The sequence below is a fragment of the Chiloscyllium plagiosum genome, unplaced genomic scaffold, assembly GCF_037043375.1.
Source record: "Chiloscyllium plagiosum isolate Xiang-an unplaced genomic scaffold, Cpla_swu_hap1 HiC_scaffold_26, whole genome shotgun sequence".
NCBI lineage: Eukaryota > Metazoa > Chordata > Chondrichthyes > Orectolobiformes > Hemiscylliidae > Chiloscyllium > Chiloscyllium plagiosum.
In genome coordinates this window covers 40,944,426-40,967,725 of record NW_028270164.1, presented here as the reverse complement: position 1 = coordinate 40,967,725, position 23,300 = coordinate 40,944,426, and the positions used below count along the sequence as shown (strand labels likewise).

Sequence of the window (23,300 nt, the reverse complement as noted above, 5' to 3'; positions counted from 1 at the left end):
CAAAGGACCTCTACTGTTCTTCATCCACAGAAGAATTCATACACTAAACAAACAGTTCTTCCTCGCCATATCGGAAATTAAAGACAGTAAGTACCAATTTTTCAGCTCTGATCTCCAGCATCTGCAGTCCTCACTTTCTCCCACCATCCAGAACAAAAGAGCCTATTTGATTCTCACCCCATCCGCCATATTCCCTCCCTCCACCACTACCACTGTGGCAGTACTGCATGCCATCTACAAGAAATACCGTAGTAATTCATCAAGGCTCCTTCAACAGCACCTCTCAAACTCGCAACTTCTACCATCTCAAAGCAAGAGGCAACAGATGTTTGGGAACACTACTACATGTAAAGTCCTCTCCAAAACCTCACGGAACTACATCACTATTCAATGTCAGAAACCTGGAATTCCCTCCCCAATAGCACAGCAGTGCACACATACCACATGAACTGCAGCTGTTCAAAACAAGGTCGGCATGTGGTTGGCACTTCTATCTCCGAGCACCAAGGTCCCAGGTTCAATTCCAGCCTCAGGTGACTGCCTGTGTGGAGTTTGCACATTCTCTCCACGTTTGCGGGGGTTTCCTCCCACAGTCCAAAGATGTGCAGGTCAGGTGAATTGGCCACGCTAAATTGCCCATAGTGTTAGGTCGCCCATCCACAGCTTCCAACCTCAGTCCGGGAATCCCTCACTGCCCGGTTCTACATCCTTCCCAAGATCTACAAGCCTGACCACCCTGGCCGACCCATTGTCTCAGCATGCTCCTGCCCCACTGAACTCATCTCTACCTACCTCAACACTGTCCTATCCCCCCTAGTCCAGGAACTCCCCACATACGTTCGAGACACCACCCACGCCCTCCACCTCCTCCAAGACTTTCATTTCCCCGGCCCCCAACATCTCATTTTCACCATGGATATCCAATCCCTCTACACCTCCATCCGCCATGACCAGGGCCTCCAAGCCCTCCGTTTCTTCCTCTCCTGATGTCCCCAACAGTATCCTTCCACCGACACTCTCATTCGTTTGACCGAACTAGTCCTCACCCTTAACAATTTCTTCTTCGAATCCTCCCACTTCCTCCAGACCAAAGGGGTAGCCATGGGCACCCATATGAGCTCCAGCGATGCCTGACTCTTTGTTGTTCATGTAGAACAGTCGATCTGCGTAATTACACCAGCACCACTCCCCACCTCTTCCTCCGTGACATTGATGACTGCATTGGCGCCACCTCGTGCTCCCGCGAGGAGGTTGAGCAATTCATCAACTTCACCAACACATTCCACCCTGACCTTAAATTTACCTGGACCATCTTGGATACCTCCCTCCCCTTCCTGGACCTCTCCATCTCCATTAATGACGACTGACTTGACACCGACATCTTTTACAAACCCACCGACTCCCACAGCTACCTGGATTACACCTCTTCCCACCCTACCTCCTGCAAAAATACCATCCCGTATTCCCAATTCCTCCGCCTCCGCCGTATCTGCTCCCAGGAGGAGCGGTTCCACCACAGAACACACCAGATGGCCTCCTTCTTTAGAGACCGCAATTTCCCTTCCCACGTGGTTAAAGATGCCCTCCAACGCATCTCGTCCACATCCTGCACCTCCACCCTCAGACTCCACCCCTTCAATCGTAACAAGGACAGAACGCCCCTGGTGCTCACCTTCCACCCTACCAACCTTCGCATAAACCAAATCATCCGCCAACATTTCCACCACCTCCAAACAGACCCCACCACAAGGGATATATTTCTCTCCCCACCCCTTTCAGCCTTCCACAAAGACTGTTCCCTCCGTGACTACCTGGTCAGGTCCACACCCCTCTGCAACCCACCCTCCCATCCTGGCACCTGCCTCTGCCACCGCAGGAATTGCAAAGCCTGCGCCCACACCTCCTTCCTCAACTCCATTCAAGGCCCCAAAGGAGCCTTCCACATCCAAAGTTTTACCTGCACATCCACTAATATCATTTATTGTATCCGTTGCTCCCGATGCAGTCTCCTCTACATTGGGGAGACCGGACGCCTCCTAGCTTTAGGGAACATCTCTAGGACACCCGCACCAATCAACCACACTGCCTTGTGGCCTAACATTTCAACTCCCCCTCCCACTCTGCCGAGGACATGGAGGTCCTGGGCCTCCTTCACCGCCGCTCTCTCACCACCAGATGCCTGGAGGAAGAACGCCTCATCTTCCGCCTCGGAACACTTCAACCCCAGGGCATCAATGTGGACTTCAACAGTTTTCTCATTCCCCCTTCCCCCACTTCACCCCAGTTTCAAACTTCCAGCTCAGCACTGTCCCCATGACTTGTCCCACCTGCTTATCTTCTTTTCCACCTATCCACTCCACCCCAGACCTATCACCTTCATCCCCTCCCCCACTCACCTATTGTACTCTATGCTACTTTCTCCCCACCCCCACCCTCCTCTCACTTATCGCTCCACCCTTCAGGCTCTCTGCCTGTATTCCTGATGAAGGGCTTTTGCCCGAAATGTCGATTTTACTGCTCCTCGGATGCTGCCTCTAATCTTTACATAGTGTTGGGTGCATTAGTCAGAGGAAAATGGGTCTGGATGGGTCACTCTTCGGAGTGCCGGTGTGGAGTTGTTGGGCCGAAGGGCCTGTTTCCACACTGTAGGGAATCTAATCTAAAATACACGTTTATAGCTGAATTGCTCAGTGTTTCTTAATGGTTGGGGCAGCACGATGGCACAGTGGTTAGCACTGCTGCCTCACAGCACCAGAGACCCGGGTTCAATCCCCGCCTCAGGCGACTGTCTGTGCGGAGTTTGCAAATTCTCCCTGTGGGTTTCCTCTGGGTGCTCCGGTTTCCTCCCACAGTCCAAAGATGTGCAGGTTAGGTGAATTGGCCATGCTAAATTGCCCATAGTATTAGGTGAAGGGGTAAATGTAGGGGAATGGGTCTGGGTGGGTTTGCTCTTCGGAGGGTCGGTGTGGACTTGTTGGGCCGAAGTTCCTGTTTCCACACTGTAAGTAATCTAATCTAAAACAAGGTTACTCACCACCACCTTCTCAAGGACAATTAAGGGTTGGCAAAAAATTCTGGTCTTATCAGATGCTCAAATTCCTCGAGATGAATTTAAAAAAAAGATAACTTGAAAATCATTGTAAAAAAAGTAAGACACGCAGCCTTGTTCCTTCATCTGATTTGACTTTGACAATTTATATTATCATTGCAGGGAGAATACCATCCACCAGAGGGAACAAGGAAATAGAGATTGACAGTAATTGCTGAACATAAATTTTCACTGTGCCTCAGTCACAATATGACAAGGAATACATTTCTACATCATTTTGAAATTTGCTTTTGGTTCTACCTTCCTTTTTTTTTAAAACAGTGACAACACTTCAAACCCATTCTATGCATTGTGACAGAATCCAAAATGGATGGAACTACTGCACAAGATCCCAGAATTAAGTCTGGCTTGATAGATGATGGTTTATTTGGTTTGTTCATCAACATGATTGTTAGTCACCAAGATATATTCAGATGAGGCTACAGATTTTCTCTAACACCACAACAGAAGTTTATTAAACAAAAAAGTTTAATAAAACAAAAGTTAGAATGATATCAAAATACATAGCAAAATAAAGTATCAATCTATTTTCCGAAATTATCCATCATAGACATTCAAGTCCAGAAAAAAATTACCTCACATTTCAACCCTTTAGGGTTTTACTTGACTTTTTCCAGATTCTTTCCTGTGGACTGTGAAGACAACTTGATGAGACCATTCCAAACGTCTACAAATCAGAGACCCTAAACTTTCTCAGTTCTGATAAACTTTATATTTTGCAAATAGGTTCTCTTTGCTTGGAAGTTTCACAAATTAAAACCCTTCTGTTGAGGTAACTTATTCCCTGAACCCTTCACGGAGAAAAGCTCATCTTGCTTCTAAACTCAACATTGGTGTATTTTGTACTGAATTTTCAAAAAGACTCACGCAAACCTAGATTCTCTGACCTGAAAAAAAGGCTTAAACTCTGTCATAAATACCACAGTCCTAACACCTTTCCACAAACACAAGGATCCACAGTTTGCTGTTTTACAGACAGGCAGACAGACACACACACACACACAATGTATAATATATAAATATTTCATTCATTGCTGGGATGTGGACATCAATGTCTGGGTCAATATTATTGTCCATATCCAGTTGGGCTGGTGCTGGTGAACTGTGTTTTTGAACCTCTGCAGTCTATTTGGTGAAGGAAGACCCACCATTCCATTTGAGAGAAAGTTTCAAGATTTTGATCAGTGAGACTGATATATCAAAAATACACCTTCATCACAAAGTACAAAGTGCCTGAGATTGTGAAAGGCACTAACATCATTGGAATTAAAGGAGTGGCTGCTTGGAATCCAGGTAAATTGTGCCAATCTTGCCCATTTTCTTTGCACGCACAGCCATTGTCTCTATGCCTCAGCCAGTTTTATGCAACACTTTAATCTGGTACCTACTTCCCAAAACAAATCCTAATGAATGCAGATAATGTGTGTCATCTTTGGCATTTAAGTACAATCTAATGCATCACAGCAATAAACATATAATAAAACAGGTTAGGCAAGTCTACTAATTAAAAGGCAGATTCATTTACATCTCTCAATACAATATAGAAGTTTTGCTTTCCACCTGTTTTGAGTCTTGAGACCCTATTATATGCCATAGGCATTTCCCAACGTTATGGTGAAAGATTATATGAATGTGAATTCAGGGGGAAGTAAAGCTTGGTAACAATTGCCTGTATTGTTAATTTGTCTTCATTATTTATCAAATAGATTTTTCTCTGTATTCCTAAATTCTCATGGATTTATAGGAGTTTCCCTAGTAAAAGCTCTATTTAAGCATGGGAACATACATAACTAAAGACATCAGTCCGCTACGTACTGGATCAGTAGCAACAAATGTGTATTTAAATAGGACCCACCATATAAACTAAACTTTTCAAAGCAGATCACAGACATTATAAAACAAAGTATACACTGAGCCACTTCGGAGATCAGGTTAGCTTAGCAAAATCTTGGTCAATTTGGTGGGTTTCAAATGTTTTAAAGGAAGAACATTTAGTAGAGGTGGAAGGTGTCCCAGATCCTGGGACCTCCACAATGAAACAAATAGCCATCAACAGTGGAGCAATGTTTTAAAAAAGATGATTCAACGGGATGTTAGTGTGGTTGGCCAGGCCAGTATTTGTTGCTTATCTTGAAGTGTCCTCGAAAAGGAGGTAAGCTCTTTTTGTAAAACTACTGCAGACCATGGGGGTTAGGTACACCACATTGCTGTTAGGGAGGGAGCTCCAGGACTTTGACTCAGTGACAATAAAGCACAAGTGTATAGTTCCAAGTCAGGATGGTGCGTGACTCTCAGCAGAACTTGCATCTGATGATGTTCCCATATATCCGTTGACCTAGTCTGGGGTGGTAGAGGTTGTAGGTTTGGATGTTTAAAATCAGTGATATTAAAGAGGCTAGGAAGAGATAAATGGCTAGAAACTACAGAGATAGAAAGGGATGAAGTAATTATTTCCCTATTAATGGAGACAGTTTACAAACTACTGAGAAAATACACAGCTACATAAAAGTTGCAATTTTGCTGCATTCTGTACTTTCAGGAGCTGCTTGAAATAAGTGGCTTTCACTTAAAGATACATGAGGGTGGCCCTATTTCATCTACTGAGCTGGGGAGAAAAAAGTTATTTTAATGACACCTTTGATGAATGGCAAATTTAACCTGAACAACTTTCCACATCGTGAATAGTGTCAAGTTCCCTCGCCCCTTACAGAAAATGACTTTTCGCATTACCATTAGAATTAAAGATCTCAGATCACAACAGGAAAGCTTAAGTTTGGTGTCAATGGAAGAATGTGGAAAACTTGGCAGATATGGAGCTGTTGTACAAGGTGGTATAAATCGTTGAATTGAACACACATGAAAAACCCCCATTGTCAATTGTTGGGAAAGTGCTTTCTCAGTCACACTTGGTGCACAAACATCAAGACTGCTGAAAAGCTGATGCAAAGTGGACTCCTGTCTACCTGTGCCACTGAGAATACTCACCAATATGCTCCCTTCTTCATTGTTCATAAAGAGGAACATGAAAAGACAAACAAATAGGAAGAAACCAACCACCATCACCGATCGTTTCCAGTAGCATCTCATTGCAGCAGAATTTTTCCAAGTTGATCATGAGTAAGGGCGGTTTTCAGTCTCACTCTGAAAACAAAACACAGACCATTTGTCAAATTGGAGTTTGAGTCTTCAGGTGGCTGCATCATTTTGAAAGAAGTTACAGTATTTTACAAAGTCTAGTACATAACGGCAGACCATCAGGCTTCACCACGATGGGTACCATATTCAAACAGCCAGTAAATACTTACTGATGACATGTACGTATGAAAATTGAAAAAATTGGGCAAGAGAAGTGCCAAATCCAAGGACTCTTTCCAGTCCTTATACCAGTGTAATGGAGAGAGAAAATAAGTACTCCTTTTAAAAAGGAAAATAAATACTATCTGGAAAATCTTTGTGACATTGTGTGCTTCTAAAGTTGAAAGAGAGTTTCTAGCACTCAGCATTAGTTGAAATCAGTATTCATTTAATCTCAAAGCTAACTGTATCGGTGCTCTTTGCTTGCCTCATCTCCTCCTGATTTGGAGTGGCACAAGTGTTGGCTTGGGAACAGGAGACCCTTCTGCATGGAGGCTGCAAAAGTCACAATCTGGCAAAAATGGAATGAAACTAGCCAGAGGCACACTACTTAATTGCTTCATGCCATTTTTTTACAACAATATATTAAGTGATATAATAAATTGACTCAGTAGACACACTAGTCTCTCGTCCCAGTGACATTCTCTTGAGTCTTCCTTTAAAAAGGATCAAACCAAGCTGGTTCACACATAAATTCCAAGAAAATTGTTGTCCACACAATTCGTTTGTAGCTTAATCAGTACACCATTTTGTGCTGATTTGCTTTATCAAAATTACTGATGTAGTTTTTGCAATATTGGGCCCTAGATTAGAAATAAATATTCAAGCTATTAATTTATCTGACAGTATTCCAAATGTTGTGTAAAGGGATAAGACAATTCGATATAATACAATATAAGCTTATTAATGATTCTTTGAACCAAAAACACTGGAACCTTATTTAATGTAATTGTGCTTGACATAATTTCCTTTCTATTCTCTTCTATTTTAAGCTAGATGATTGATAGTATGGGCAGGTGTAACTGCAGGGGCTGTTATCTCTAAAGTATTAGAGGCATTGTCACCAACCGAAGGAGAAGAGAATATCTATGAAGGGAGCTCATTCTATCTTCTACACTCAGGAGGCTGGTGACAGGTACATTTCATAGTTTCCATTCTTTACACAGGTGAATTGTGTGAACCCCCTGAAGTTAGAGCTTTGCTTGCAGTATTGTGCCCACAGTGTACACTTTGCATCATAATCAGCCCTTGATTTGGCTCTATTCTTGTGCTAGTTCAATGGCTTCTCATTAGTCATTCTTCTTGTCCCAATTAATATGTCAGTATGTGTCTGCAACACAATAACTCAAACACCTCCAGTTTAATTGCATCAGGAATCACACAATATCTGGAGCAAATTTTAGCCAAAGCTTTTTTTTTTAAAAACTTGCCATGACAGAAAAAGTTTCCTGACAGTAAGAGTTTGTGTCAACCACAGGGACTGGAAATTGTACAATTAATTGTTAAGATTGGAGAAGGGGGTGAGACCATTAACTGCAAGGATTAGAATTAACTGCTTTCCACTTTTGACAATTGTAGGTAGCTGCACTAAAAAAAAAGCAGCAAATAAAACTCAAACTCATCTACAGATGTGCACACACCTGGCTCAAATTGACCCATTCCTCAAGTTGTTACTAAAAGCAGATTTTTGTCATGTTTGAATGGTTTCTCTTTTTAAACTATGATCACAGTCACATATTTGAATCATTTATGCAACCAAAAATAGGTTAAAATCAATAAACATGATGTTGCAAACTGATAAATGAACTACCCAATGTGATCTTAAGATAACTGCCTTGACTCTGTAATAGTGCTACCCCTCTCCAATTTAAAACCTCAATTCATGCATGTAATCTGGGCTAACACTTACTGATGCGCTGGTCTTCTGGATAAGACATTTAAAACCAGCCTCATTTACACTCTTAGGAGGATATGAAAAATCCCACAATACATTTTGAAGACAGCTAGGAGATGTCCCCAGGCCAGCATATACAGCACAGGAACAGGTCCTTCAGCCCTCCAAGCCTGCGCTGATCCAGATGCTCTAACTAAACCGGTTGTCTCTATTCTAAGGATCTGTACCCCTTTGATCCCTGTCTATTCATATATCTGTCTAGATGCATTTTAAATGATGCTACCAAGCCCGCCTCTACCACCTCTGCTGGCAACGCATTCCAGGCACCCATCACCCTCTGTGTAAAGAACTTTCCACACATATCTCCCATAAACCCGTGACCACTAGTAATTGAGTCCCTCACTCTGGGGTGAAAGCTTCTTGCATCTCAATCAGGTAATGCCACCACCCTCACCCAACCTCCATCTTTCTAAATCGAAACAATCATAATCTACTCAACTTCTCTTCATAGCTAGTGCCCTCCATACCAGGCAACATCCTGGTGAACCTCCTCTGCACCCTCTCCAAAGCATCCACATCCTTTTCTTAATATGGCGACCAGAACTGTATTTAAAATGCAGTATTTAAAACGTGGCTGAACCAAAGTCCTACCCAACTGTAATATGACCTGCCCGTCCGATGAAGGAAAGCATGCTGTATGCCTTCTTGATCACTTATTGACCTGAGCTGCCACCTTCAAGGTACAATGGACTTGAACGCTCCGACCTCTCTGTATATCAATTTTCTCCAGGGCTTTTCCATTTACAGTTTAGTTCGCTCTTGAATTTGATCTTCCAAAATGCATCATCTCGCATTTGCCTGGAATTGAACTCCACCTGCCATTTCTCTGCCCAGCTCTTCAATCTACCTATATTCTGCTGCATTCTCTGACAGTCCCTTTCACTAAGTGTTACTCCACCAATTGTAGTGTCATCTGCAAACTTGCTAATCAGACCACCTATGCTTTCCTCCAGATCTTTTATGTATATCACAAACAACAGGGGTCTCAACATGGATTCCATTTTGAGAAACTCCCTTCCACTACTATTCTCTGTCTCCTGCTGCCCAGCCAGTTCTCTATCCATCTAGCTAGTACATCCTGGACCCCATGAGACTTCACTTTCTCTATCTGCCTACCATGGGAAACCTTAACACCATATCGAAATCCATGTACATGACACCTACAGCCCTTCCCTCATCAATAAACTTTGTCACTTCCTCAAAGAATTCTATTAAGTTGGTAAGACATGACATTCTCTGCACAAAACAATGCTGCCTATCATGGATAAGCCCATTTTCTTCCAAATGGGAATAGATCGTATCCCTCAGTATCTTCTCTAGCAGTTTCCCTATCACTGACGTCAGGCTCACAGTTCTATGATTACCTGGATTATCTCTGCTACCCTTCTTAAACAAGGTGACGTTAGCAATTCTCCATCGTCTGGGACCTCACCCGTGTTCAAGGATGTTGTAAAGATATATCTGTTATATTTCCTCATTTGCTTCCCTCAGAAACCTGAGATAGATCCCATCTGGACCTGGGAACTTGTCCATCTTAATGCCTTTTAGAATACCCATCACTTCCTCCCTCCTTATGCCTAACCTCAACATCCGTCATGTCCCTCTCATCAGTGAATACCGGTGCAAAGTACTCATTAAGAATTTCACCCATTTTCTCTGACTCCACGCATAACTTTCTTCCTTTGTCCTTGAATGGGCCAATCCTTTCTCTAGTTACCCGCTGGCTCCTTATATAGGAATAAAAGGCTTTAGGAATTTCCTTAACACTACTAAATCTATTCAGCTACTGTATTCATGATTGTGGAACCTTGCAGTGCACTAACTGGCCATCATATTTCACTGACCCTGACTTGGAAGCACTTAATTGGTTGCGTAGTAACTTGCTATTTCAAAGTATTATTGAACTACACTGACCAGCTCTGAAATACAATCCTCTGACACTGCAGAGTTAGAGAGACAAACTTGATGTTACATTTAATATTCAGCGGAGGAGCACAGAAAATGAGCCAGTACTCCAACTTCTGATCGTGACTGTTCTGTGTCTGGGTTTCCTTAAACCTGAAATGGCAGCATGATAGCACAGTGGTTAGCATTGCTGCTTCACAGCACCAGGAACCCATGTTCGATCCCAGCCTTAGGTGACTGTCAGTGTGGAGTTTGCACATTCTCCCTGTGCCTGCTAGGGTTTCCTCCAGGTGCTCTGGTTTCCTCCCACAGTCCAAAGATGTGCAGTTTAGGTGGATTTGTCATGCTAAATTTCTCAGTGTCCAGGGATGTGCTGGCTAGGTGGGTTAGCCATGGGAAATGCAGGGTTAAAAGGGTCGGGGTGTGGATCTGGATGGAATGCCTTTTGGAGATTTGATGGGCTGAATGGCCTGTTTCCATACTGTAGGGATTCTATGATTTGAAGTGCTATAGTGTGCATGAGGATAGCTGTTTACCTGGAGTCTTGAGTAAGCAGTTAGTTTTATTGCATTACTGTAACAATTTACAGATTACACAAATGTGACCAACATTACTACAGAGGTTAAGAGCAAACTTGCCTCAGGTCTGCCTCCTATCACTTCTTTCTTAACTCTGACCAAGGCCCCATGACATCACAACGATGGATAGTGCTTACTGCACTGTCTCAATTATTAAAACAGAACATGGCTTGGAAAAAGTAGAACGCTAAAAACATTTTCATCAGCCAAAGCAGCACGGATTTGGAATAAACTGACCACTAAACTGCATTGGCCTGTATATTGTATCTTCTTTAATTGTTCCAGAAGTAATACTGCATACTCTCTTGTGCTTTGTGAATGGAATGCATACAATACAAGCAATATTATTCCAACAGTAAAACAGGTAATTTTCAGCATCTGGAAAAACTTATACCTATTCAGGCTGGCAGTTTAAATTCCAGCATTTTGAGAACCCTGTTTCAAGAATTCTGCATTTGTTTCAGTCCAGCCAGCCACATTGATAATCAAGCAGCCACATTGAAAAATCCTCAAGACCTGATCAGGTGTACCCCAGAACTTTATGTGAAGCTGGAGAAGTGATTGCTGGGCCCTTTGCTGAGATATTTGTATCATCGATAATCACAGATAAGGTGCCTGAAGACCGGAGGTTGGCTTTCACGGTGGCATTATTTATTGAACGTGCTGAAGAAAAGCCAGAGAACTATAGATTTGTGAGCCTGATGTCAGTGCTGGGAAGTTATTGGAGGGGATTCTGAGGGGCAGGATTTATAAGTATTTGGAAAGACAAGGACTGATTCTGAATAGTCAACATGGCCTCGTGAGTGGAAAATTGTGTCTCACTAAGTTGATTCAATTTTTGGAGGAAGTAACAAAGAGGATTGATGAGGACAGAGAGATAGACGTGATCTATATGGACTTCAGTAAGGCGTTTGACAAGGTTCCCCATGGGAGACTGGTTAGCAAGGTTAGATCTCACAGAATACAGGGAGAACTAGCTATTTGGATACAGAACTGGCTCAAAAGTAGAAGAGAGAGGGTGGTGGTGGAGGGTTGGTTTTTAAGACTGGAGGCCTGTGACCAGTGGTGTGTCACACAAATCACTGCTGGGTCCACTATCTCTTGTCATTTATATAAATGATTTGGATATGAACATAGGAGGTATAGTAAGTAAGTTTGCAGATGACACCAAAATTGGAGGTGTAGTGGATAACGAAGAAGGTTACCTCAGATTACGAGATCTTAATCAGATGGGCCAATGGGCTGAGGAGTGGCAGATGGAGTTTAATTTAGATAAATGCAAGGTGCTGCATTTTGAGAAAGCAAATCTTAGCAGGACTTATACACTTAATGGTAAGGTCCTAGGGAGTGTTGCTGGATAAAGAGACCTCGGAGTGCAGATTCATAGATCCTTGAAAGTAGAGTTGCAAGCAGATAGGATTGTGAAGAAGGTGCTTGGTATGCTTGCCTTTATTGGTCAGAGTATTGAGTAGAGGAGTTGGGAGGTCAAGTTGTGGCTATACAGGACATTGGTTAAACCACTGTTGAAATATGGTGCTCAATTTGGGTCTGCTTGGTTTAGGAATGATGCTGTGAAACTTGAAAGGGTTCAGAAAAGATTTACAAGGATATAACCTGGGTTGGAGAGTTTAAGCTATAGAAAGATGCTAAATAGGCATGGACTATTTTCCTGGAACATCACAGGCTGAGGGGTGACCTTACAGAAGTTTATAAAATCATGAGGGACATGGATAAGTTGAATAGACAAGTATTTTTTTCCCCCTGGGGTGGGAAAGTCCAGACCTAGAGGGCATAAGGCTTAAGGTGAGATGGGAAAGATTTTAAAAAGGGACCTAATGGGGAAATGTCTCATGCAGAGGATGGTGTATATAGGATGAGTTGCCAGAGGAAGCGGTGGAGGCTGGTGAGGATGCCACAAAGGGATCAGTTCCATATTTTTCTTCTTTCAAGGCATATTGGGCACTCAAGGGTTAAACATTCCGCTACCAAAGAGACTCACTGCAGTATCAATTGCATGTCTGTCCTCTTACAATATAGAGGGAACATCTCAGTAGGAAGGAGGCTGACTGAATCCTAAAGAAGGAATCCAGTGGAGCCACACATGTGGATTCCTCTGCAGCCTCAGGCAAAGGTATTTGTTCTCAGACAAGACTGATAGCCTAGGCCACAACCCTGTTAAACTGCCTCCAGCTCCCATAGTCTTGCCTCCCCTCCATATTGTATAGTTACGTGAATCCCTTATTGAGAACAAGCAAAAACCCTTCTGTTTTAATCTCTTCCCATCAACACATGATCATGAAGAACGCGTTAATCACTCCCAGTAATCCATTCACGTGTTATCACAGAACATCGACATTCACCGAACTTTGTAAATTTATAATTGCCTATCCTAAACCATGTAAAGACAATCGACTATGTGACTGATAGACCTTTTGTTTTATTCCTATCAAAAATACTGTCTTTGTGTTGAGGGCAGAGATTGGTGAAGAAGTGTCACCACAAATAGACACACAACTACTTCTGGTCACATTAAGAATCTCTCGCCGGCTGTCCGATAACAAAACATCTAGCTTTGTGCAGAAACTTGTGTCGTCCGGATTTGTGGGAAAAAAGGACATCAACATTTGGTGCCGTGACTCGGATCTCAACATAGGGAACGTCTCACGGGGCTGAAAATCTGAATTGGGCAGAACAGAGCGGTAAGGGCACCCAGGGTGTTTTACCCCAGACTGCTCCTTATGTTCAGCCAGACGATCTGTCCATTGCACTGTGGAACTGGTGCCATGACAAGGTCACACAAGCCACCTGGACTCAGCTTGTAAGGTAGGAAAGTTGTCCAGTTGCTCTAAATTGCTGCAGGGTGACATTGGCTACTCTGTATTGTGCGCATTCTGGCTTGGGAGCTGCCTCTTTTGAATATGGCCAGTGGAAATTCATCTATAGATATATAGAAGAGAGAGCAGGCTGGGTAAATTTCTTGCCCCACGGTACTAATACGGTCGGTGGAAATTTGTTCACATTAGAGCAGAGAAGCAGAAGGGTGGCACGATGGCACAGTGGTTAGCACTGCTGTCTCACAGAGCCAGAGACCTGGGTTCAATTCCTGCCTCAGGCAACTGTCTGTGTGGAGTTTGCACATTCTCCCAGTGTCTGCGTGGGTTTGCTCCGGTTTCCTTCCACAGCCCAAAAATGTGCAGGTTAGGTGAATTGGCCATGCTAAATTATCCGTAGTGTTAGATGAAGGGTTAAATGTAGGGGTCTGGGTGGGTTGCTCTTTGGAGGGTCGGTGTGGACTTGTTGGGCCAAAGGGCCTGTTTCCACACTGTAAGTAATCTAATAATGGGACAATCACTTGATGTGGCTGGGAAGGGGACCACCCCCCGCTTCAAAGCATGTGCGAATACTTACCTGATCAGGAAAAAGATGTATGGAAATTAAGTGCAGCACCAAACAAAAGGCTAGGGCACAAAATTTGGCCTCTGGGGGAAACTTGGGATGTGGGTGTCTGTGAGTAAGCAGTGAACCTGATCTGGAAGAGAAACTGTGGTGAAAGGTGGAAATCCATTATTAAGGAATGGAAGGAGAGAACCGATAACAAATGGCAAGACATCTTCCTAGCCAGCTGGAGAAATAACGCGTGTGACAGGCAGATGGAGGTGTTAACAGCAGATGGGACTCTGAAGGGCTGGAAGGTGCTGAAGGCAGAATGCGAATGGGTGGATGGTAGGTGAAAAAGGGAATAGGAGAAACAGTGCAAAGAGGCTAAAGCTGGGGAAGATAAACTAGAAGGGTTACAGCGGCAGCACTGCAAGGAGAACGAAAGCACTTCTCAGGATCCTGAGTTCAGGTCTGGCATACCTGTTTAAGGGAGGGAGGGAATGACACGGAGATCGAGGAAGAATGGGGAGAGAGCCGAGAGCACCAGTTGAAACACCCCCCACCCCCTCCCTGCCACCATAGCAAAGCCCCGAGAGATCTTGCATAGCCAACCGGGTTAAAACGCGCGCGCTGGGAAATCTGTGGAACCCTGTGATCTCTGCACTGGAGGTCACCAGCTCCTCGTCACCCCGAAAATATAGTCCCCATCAGGCAGTTTCCAGAGCCCAAAGCAGATGAGGAAGATGAGCCATCTGCTGTCAGGGTTTACATCCTGTGGAAACCCCAAGAGATGATCATGATAATGAATCAGGCACCAGACCGTAAAGATAAGCCTGCCCAATTCGCTCAGTACTTCCAGCGCACCATTCAAATGTATAATGCAACACCCCGGGATCTGTTTGCCCTTTGCTGCATGACTTTGTCACCAGAAGAAGTAACTAAATGGGGCAGGAGCAGATGGGTGAGAGCAATGGAAAGGGCCCGGTCCTCACCCACGAGGATTTAAACGACAGATTCAAAGACGACACTCAGGTGAATCAAATTGTCCAGTCATTAGAACGCACCCTGCAACAGCCCCTTAAAAGGCTATACCCCTTGTCCTCCAGTGCAACTACAATTAAAAGTGAACCAGAGCCTGCCTTTGATCCCACAGCATCCCATTAAACCAAAGCCATTAGCAAGGTCCTAGACTGCAAATCCAAGGTGGGAGATTCCGGGGAGACTTCTGGGAGAGATTTGTTGCTTCCTATGGACCTTTGCTGGGGATCAAGTTTTTAACTCCGGGAAGGACTCACCATTGTTTAATTCGATGGTTCTACAAATGTGTCCCCTCAAATCTTGCTGACACGATATACACAAACAATATGGACTGTTCTGAAAACACCAGGTCCCAGATGAGAAGAGCCCTTATGTATTACTGGGAAGGTTAGAATGACCCCAAGCAATGCTCCAAATCTCACCCAAAAACAGAGTTTGTTCTGCTGCCCCACGAATGCTGTCAGTACTAATGAATTCTAGTGGAACCGGGATTGCCCCTGGTCACAAACTCTCCCCCAAATGCTGGTCCAGCGACACCCACCAAGTCACCTCTTCCTATGGGGACCTTGCGGGGTGGATTCCCAGTGAGGCAGCCAGGCCAGTGTTTCAACTGTGGGAGGCCCAGTCACTGGAAGGCCAAATGCCCCCTTCGTCCAGAACCGGACTATCCAGGCCCGGACCTGCCACCCCAGACTCGTTTCACCTCTAACAATCCGTTTGCTTGATTCACAAACAGTAACCTCCCAGTTGTCAGCACGTCCCCTCAGTAGGAACCCTATATTACCCTGTGGACAGCTGGAATGCCAATCCTATTTATGATAGATACAGGGGTAACCAATTCCACCCTCGATCAGGCAGTTGTGAGGGATAGGGGATTTCAGCTATCAGGCTAGACCATGGCACTCGCCGGGTTTGAAGGAACAAGCAGCTTTTTATTCTAAATCCTCCGCTGGAGGCTGAGTTCTGCGGACGAGTCTGCTCGATTTCCTTCACAGTAACAGTAAAGATCAGATGGAACATGGCAGGCAGGGTTCGAGATCATCTGTACGGATGAGGGCATTGCAGTGGGACTGCATGGCCAGATGCAATACCCCCAGTTTGCGGTCCCCCAGTGGGGACACAGCATTGAACAATTTGCCTTCATACTGCCGCTCCCAACCCCAGACCACCATGTGACGGTTTGCTATGACTCCACTGGATGCTCCACAGAACATAACTAGTATTACACTCCGTTTGAGGGCACGGGATTCTCCATTTCGGTTGTCGGTGAGGTCGAGGGTAAGTAAGGCTCTGCTTATCTTGTTCAAATCCCACACTACCTGTGGTGACAGAAGGGGTTGGTAGTCCCACATCACTCGAACCATCGGCCCACGGTATAAACCTAAAGATGTGGGCCACCTTGCCTACACACTGACATAATTTACTTCCAACACCTGGGGACTGTAGCAACACCTCACAGAGGGCCATTTGAAATACTGGGAAAAATCCCACAACACAAGGTCGGCATCCTGGCCCACTACACATCCTCTGTAGACCCAACCCATGATTTTGAAACCCATCTGTGGGCTGCCTCTAAGCATGAAGTTGGCTTGTCCTCTGCTGCAAATAGAATTAAAAGTGAATCAAAGCTTGCCTTCGATCCCACACAGTATTCCATTAAACCTGAGGCAGAACAGGGAATCCAGGCCCTCATTGACACTTTTCTGGCACAAAGTATCCTGGTCCCAATGCAAATCTCTTTGCAACACCCAGATCTTTCCAGTTCCCAAACCAGGCCAACAGGACTGGAGGCTGGTGCAGGACCGAAGGAAGATCAATGAGAATGTGGCACCGTTACACCCCCTTGTCCCAAACCTGGTTACCATATTAAGCTGCATACCTGCTGAAGCCTGTATCTTTACCACCACTGATCTACAACATGCCTTCTTTTCCATCCCTCTACATCTGGATTCTCAATATTTATTCGCCTTTACCCACTGGGGCCAGCAATATACTTGGACTCGCCTGCCCCAGAGGTTTGTTCACTCACCCACCCTACTCTCACAAACCCTCCACAGTCAGTTATGGACCCTGAAGCTCCCACATGGATCCACAGTGAGTGGTGACCCATAGGTTAAACTACCACCAGTCATCTCTCTTCAGTGAGAGAGCAACCTATGGTCCTGGAGAACTATAGCAACTTTACTTTTAACAAATTCAGATTGTGGCAGCTACAATAGAACAGTATTTCTCATGGCTTGTTCCTTTAAGGTTACCTGTGGGGAAAAGCTAACATTCACATATGCCTATAAAACACAGAGACACTGTAGGCACAATCTTCTGGTAACTGTAACTCCTGTTAACCTTATTGCTGATATAATAACTCAATGTTCTGGCCTCATGAGAAGTGGGCACTCGATTGTGGCATGGGCATAAGCGAACTTAGGGAAATAAATAGTGATGTCTTGAAGAGAGTACACATTACAGAAGAGATGGTGCTGGAAGTCTTAAACCTTAAGGTATATAAATCGCTGGGACCTGAAGAGATGCACCCCAGAACATTGTGGGAGGCTAGGTAGGAAATTGCGTGGCCCATAGTGTAGATATTTGTGTCATCGACAGCCAAGGGTGAAGTGGCTTGTGTTGTGCCAATACTGAAGGAAGGCTGCAGAGAAATGCCTGGGAACTGCAGACCGGTGAGCTTAAAATCTTTGGGTAAGTTGTTAAAGGGGATTCTGAGTGACAGGATCTACAGGCATTTGGGATAGTCAGCATGGCTTAGTATGTGGGGAATTGTGACTCACGAATTTGATTGAACTTTTTTTGATGGGGTGACGAAGAGGTAGATGAGGGCAGTGTAGTAGGCATTGTCTAATTGGACTTTGGAATGACCTCTGACAAGGCACCACATGGAGGCTTGTTGAGTAAGGTTAAATTTCACAGAATCCAAGACGACCTGGTCAATTGGATACAAAATTGGCTTGAAGGTAGAAGGTAGAGGGCTGTTTTTTCCCCAAACTGGAGGCCTGTGACCAGTGGTGTGTCACAGGGATCAGTGCTGGGTCCACTGTTACTTGTCATTTATATAAATGATTTGGATGAGAATTTAGGAGGTATGATTCGTCAGTTTGCAGATGATACCAAGAGTGGTGGTATATCAGACAGTGAAGGTTATCTGGGAATACAGCAAGATTGTGATCAGCTAGTTGCCAGTTGTCTGAGGAATGGCAGATGGAGTTTAATTTACATAAAATGTAAGAAGTTGCATTTTGGTAGATCAAACCTGGACAGGACTTACATAGAAAATGGTTGGGCCCTGGGAAGTGTTATAGAACAAAGAGATGTCGGGGTACAGGTGCATAGCTCCTTGAAAATCAAGTCACAATTGACGAAGTGGTGAAAGCAGCTTTTGGCATGCTAGCTTTCATTGGTCAGAGCATTAAATATAGGAGTTGTACAAGACACTGGTGAGGCCACATTTGGAGTATTATGTGCAGTGCTGGTCACCCTGCTATGGAAAGGATATTATTAAACTAGAAAGAGTACAGAAAATATTTACTAAGTTGCTATCTGGACTGGAATGTTTGAGCTATAAGGAGAGGTTGGATAAGCTGGGACTGCTTTCCCTGGACCATAGGAGACAGAAGGGTGACCTTGTACATATCTATAAGATCATGTGAGGCATAGATAAGGTAGATAGCCAACAGTTTTTTTCCCCATGGTAAAATAGTCTAAAACTAGAGGGCATAGGTGTAAGGTGACAGGGGAGAGATACAGAAGGGTCCAGAGAGGCAATTTTTCCCACACAGAGGGTGGTGAATGTCTGGAACAGGCTGCAAGAGGTCATGGTGGAGGCAAATACAATTTTGTCATTTAAGAAACATTGGGACAGGTATGTAGATGGGATAAGTATGGAGGGATATGGACCAAACGCAGGCAACTGTGCCTAGTTTAATTGTAAAAACTGGAGAGGGGGCACCATGGGCCAGTTGGGCCGAAGAGCCTGCTTCCAATGCTGTAAACCTCTAACTCGGACTCTAAAAGTGAAGGGGTCTGCAAGAGAAATCAGTTTCAACCATCAAAGCATTGAGTTCTTATATTCAAAGACTGCTGGGCTCTGAAATGTCATGATATTATCAAATGAAAATTTGAAAAATACAAGCCCGAGTTCACCTGAAGTTTGCTTAAACCGAAGAGATGTGCATTGGTGAATTGGTTGAAATTGTATGCAGAATTCACCACCCTTTCAAATTATGTGCAGCATTTTGTGAAATGAATTGAGGTTTTCTTGAGGATCTGGTCAGCACATCTACTGGCCTGCAGCAGCTTGGAACTGGCAAAGGCTACTCAATAGGGCATTAATACTTGAAGAGAACCTGCCGCAAAAGGTCTTCAAATAGACAACAAGAACTTGATCATATATTGGCTACTGGACTAAGTCTCCAATAACCTGTGAAAACTTATGAAAAGGAGTGTATAAAGTGCATATACAAGGTATAGATACAAAGTCCACCTTTTTATATATAAAGCAGAATTTCCTCATTGCAGCAATAAATCCCTCTTCAAGTCATAAATCAGTACAGACCAATAAAGTCACATTTCAATTTTCTGAGGTTTGGAATCATTAGGAGATATTTGAGTCCGACTACCAGAGGGCCTATAACCACACAATTACTTCCATTAAATATGGTGGCTCTCTAGTGCCTGCTGTAGACACACATTGCTGTGGATAAGATATGCATTACGTATAAAATTTCACTATCCAAGGGGGGACATAAAAGGACAGGACATTATCTGAATTGTAAATCAGAAACACAAAGAGCACCGTGGTCATGATCCCTCTGCTGACAAAGTGATTTACAATATGCTTTGATGCATCGGATTCTTGATGTCTTCTATACGATGAGGGAAATGCACAGCCAGAGTGCACACAGATTCTATAAAGAGAAAATACCAATCATTCTCTTGGGCAGATCTCCAAAATGGATCGCAGTGACTGAAATCAGGGCTCAAAATATCTGCTTGCTGCTTCATCATGGCCAAAGCTCCTAGACGGGGTGCATTTCAAAATGGCAAGCAACAAACAGGATTTATCATGAACACAACCCTTTTCTTTGAAAAAATGGTGCCTGATCTGGTGTAAGTGACATGGTTTGGAAGTCATCTTGTCTACTTTAAAAGTAATAGCAAATGTGAACAGACAGAAGCATATCAGATTCCATCAGAAGACCCACTGAAAAAGTTGCAAGTCAACGATGCCACAGAGGTAATAAACAATAATATTGTCTGACATTCACTAACCTGTTCAAACTTGCCCAACAGCCTCCTGGAAATGCAATTATAAAAAGCCTCTCGGTAACTTAGAAACCTCTGCTTTCAAGACACTAAACTTCAACAAAAATCAACACATCTAAGAAATGACATGCCCACCATTAAAGAACAATGGAGATAATTATACACTGTAACTCTATTGCTTTTCTCTTCATCTAAATACTATGTCCTAATATTGTGAGACATTAAATTTTCAAACCCTCTAGGGCAGATATGGGATATTAAGTGGTTTCTTTATTTCAAACTCTGAATAAAGCTTGCTTCTGAAATTACTTTGAGTGATTGTCCAAATTGAAGTAAGAAAATACATACATCTCACATGCAAAATGGTTTAAAAAAAGATTCTATGAGAAAAGGCAGATGAAAATGTTAAATTATTCACTGAATCTGCTAAGGTCATTTCAACGTTCTACTTTCCATGGGTTTGGAATACTTGGGCCCAGTTTTATTCTAAATTGAGATGGAATGGAATGGAGAAGTTAACGTAACCTTAGAAGTTTAAAAATATGTAAGAAGCTGGCATGTGGAATATTACTTGATGGCTTGGGTGGATTTGAATGCTTTCGGCACAATGGCACAGTGGTTAGCACTGCTGCCTCTCAGCATCAGAGACCCGGGTTCAATTCCCATGTCAGGCGACTGTGTGGAGTTTGCACATCCTCTCAGTGTCTGCGTGGGTTTCCTCCAGGTGCTCTGGTTTCCTCCCACAACCCAAAAATGTGCAGGTTAGGTGAATTGGCCATGCTAAATTGTCCGTAGTGTTAGGTGAAGGGGTAAATATAGGGGAATTGGTCTGGGTGGATTGCGCTTCAGCAGGTCGGTGTGGACTTGTTGGGCCGAAGGGTCTGTTTCCACACTGTAAGTAATGTAATCTAATCTAAAATGTAGTCTGTTTGCTGTTAGGATTTAAGAAGTCATGGTTGCTATGGTAACAGTTGATGTCATTCAAACGTCAGATTACATCACTGACTAATATGGTCTTCCTTTCATATTCAGGTCAAGATACATGTGAAAGGGTGGGAGAGAAAATAAAAAGCTAGCAGCTAGAAAAAATACAGGAAAGTGTGTTCAGTCACATTTAACATCTTGCCAAATGCACCCATTGTCACAATCAGACTTGTTTTGTACACCTCAATAATTTTGCTATTTCACTTTTTATTTCCTCTTCCTCACTTCAACACAGATGTGGAAGTAATGAAATTGTTTCCATGGTTTCCTCACAATTATAGAAACTTGAGTAAATTACAAATGTCAGGTCAAATGTAACACTTCACTTTCTCTCTTTTTTTGGGGACTTGAGTGTATTCTGACCTACCTCCACTGATTTCCTTATGTCTCTCTGCCTGCTGCTTCTCTTCTGCTTCATTGGTTAATATTGATATCACATTACAAAACCCATCATACTGCTGCCATCCCAATGTATTTTTCATGAAACATTACTTCTGTGTCAGGTGGCTCAATGGATGTATGGTATACATCATTGTTAGTAAGTTGAATGAAAACTGACATTCATTCTCAGATTTCACAAGATCACCACTTTACAACAGGCCATTTGATTTAAATACCAGCTGTCTTCAAACAGGAAAACTAAAGACTAAACAAAAATAATCTCGTACTTGTTGCCCTTAAAAGTAGATTTGCACATTTCTATGCAACAGGGAATTCTTTGCTATACTGTATTTCTTTTCATATCATAATTTCTTTATCTTTACAGTTTCTTTTACTTAAATGGTCCAGAATAGGGGGAGTTCCACACACCTTCAGTTGTGCCAAAGTGCTTTTTAAACTGAATGAAATATTTATTGAAGTGTAGCCACTGTACATAGAGTTAGGTACCACAGCAATGTACTAATAGAATCACAGAATGTTTACTGCATAGGAAACCAGACAGCCCACATCAGGTTTGTGTTGACTCTTTGCAAGGATCATTTCATTCTGTTACCACATCTTTTCTCTACAGTTCTGGAAAGTTCTCTGCTGATTCAATTTCCTTTTGAAAGCCACAGTGGACTCTGCTTCCTCTCAGGCAGTACATTCAGATCATAACTAAATGCTGTAAAAAGATTTCACCTTAGGCTGGGCAGCCCATTCTCCAATCTAAATGTTTTTTTCATTTGCCTGGTTGCCATGGTCTAATTTTTCAAACTGTTCTTTAAAGCAGGACTTCCAAGATGAGGTCTTACCTCCAGAGGCCAGCAGCTCAGTGCCACACCAGGATCAATGGCCATTGCCGATTGCAGATGACAACGATATGAAAATTGGTGGGATGGTTGTGACAAAACTGCTCCTTTAACAAGGTTATGGGGTCCTTAGTTTTCCACCCCCACCCCCCCCCCCCCATGAGGTCGTAAATAAAAAGACTCTGAAAAGTCTGGGATTGAAGGGTTTTAGGGCCACTTTAATAATAGCTAACAGATATTGCCTCAGGCAGAAGGCTTTCATGTTTAAGAAACACACTTGTACAATGAAAGGGGAGTGGCCAATTCTCCCTGCTGAGCTTTTCTCTGGTTTTTAGTAGTATTGTGGAAAAAGCACAAGTAGAAGTAGGTCCAGGTTGTCTGTCTCTTTGTCTCCGTAAGGACCTGTGTTTGGTTTTTACCTTTAGTGCCAAAGGTTCTTTATAGGGTTTGTTGCAAGTATTTGGAACAGCATCAATACGTTGGAGTGATCTGTTGGCTTTTCGGACAGTCTAAGTTATTTGATATTCTGTTTGCTGTTGTTTGTGTTTCATTCAATATTCTCACAAATAAATTCAGAGGGAAGAGGAAGAGAGATACAGAGATAGAAAAAGAGAGACAGCGACAGAGAGGGGGAGGGAGTTTGAACTTCAGAAATTGGCACTTAGACAGGAATGTCAGCAAAAAGGATGGAGATGAAGGCTGAAGGCAAACTT

At 43.4% G+C, this 23,300-nt stretch overlaps 1 protein-coding gene across 6 annotated transcripts in view; it reads right to left on the bottom strand.

Moving 5' to 3' along the window:
- The window catches only part of LOC122563251 (alpha-1,3-mannosyl-glycoprotein 4-beta-N-acetylglucosaminyltransferase C-like), a 170,210-nt gene that overhangs the window by 10,863 nt on the left and 136,047 nt on the right, over window positions 1-23,300 (bottom strand). For 4 of the 6 annotated variants that reach the window (XM_043716885.2, XM_043716880.2, XM_043716878.2 and 1 more), the window contains exon 3: window positions 6,095-6,250. The exons of the other annotated variants lie outside the window; for them this stretch is intronic. In XM_043716885.2, coding sequence (XP_043572820.1) covers window positions 6,095-6,196 — 102 coding nt within the window. In that variant the 5' untranslated portion in view covers window positions 6,197-6,250. The remainder of the gene's footprint in view (window positions 1-6,094; window positions 6,251-23,300) is intronic. 6 annotated transcript variants of the gene reach the window in all.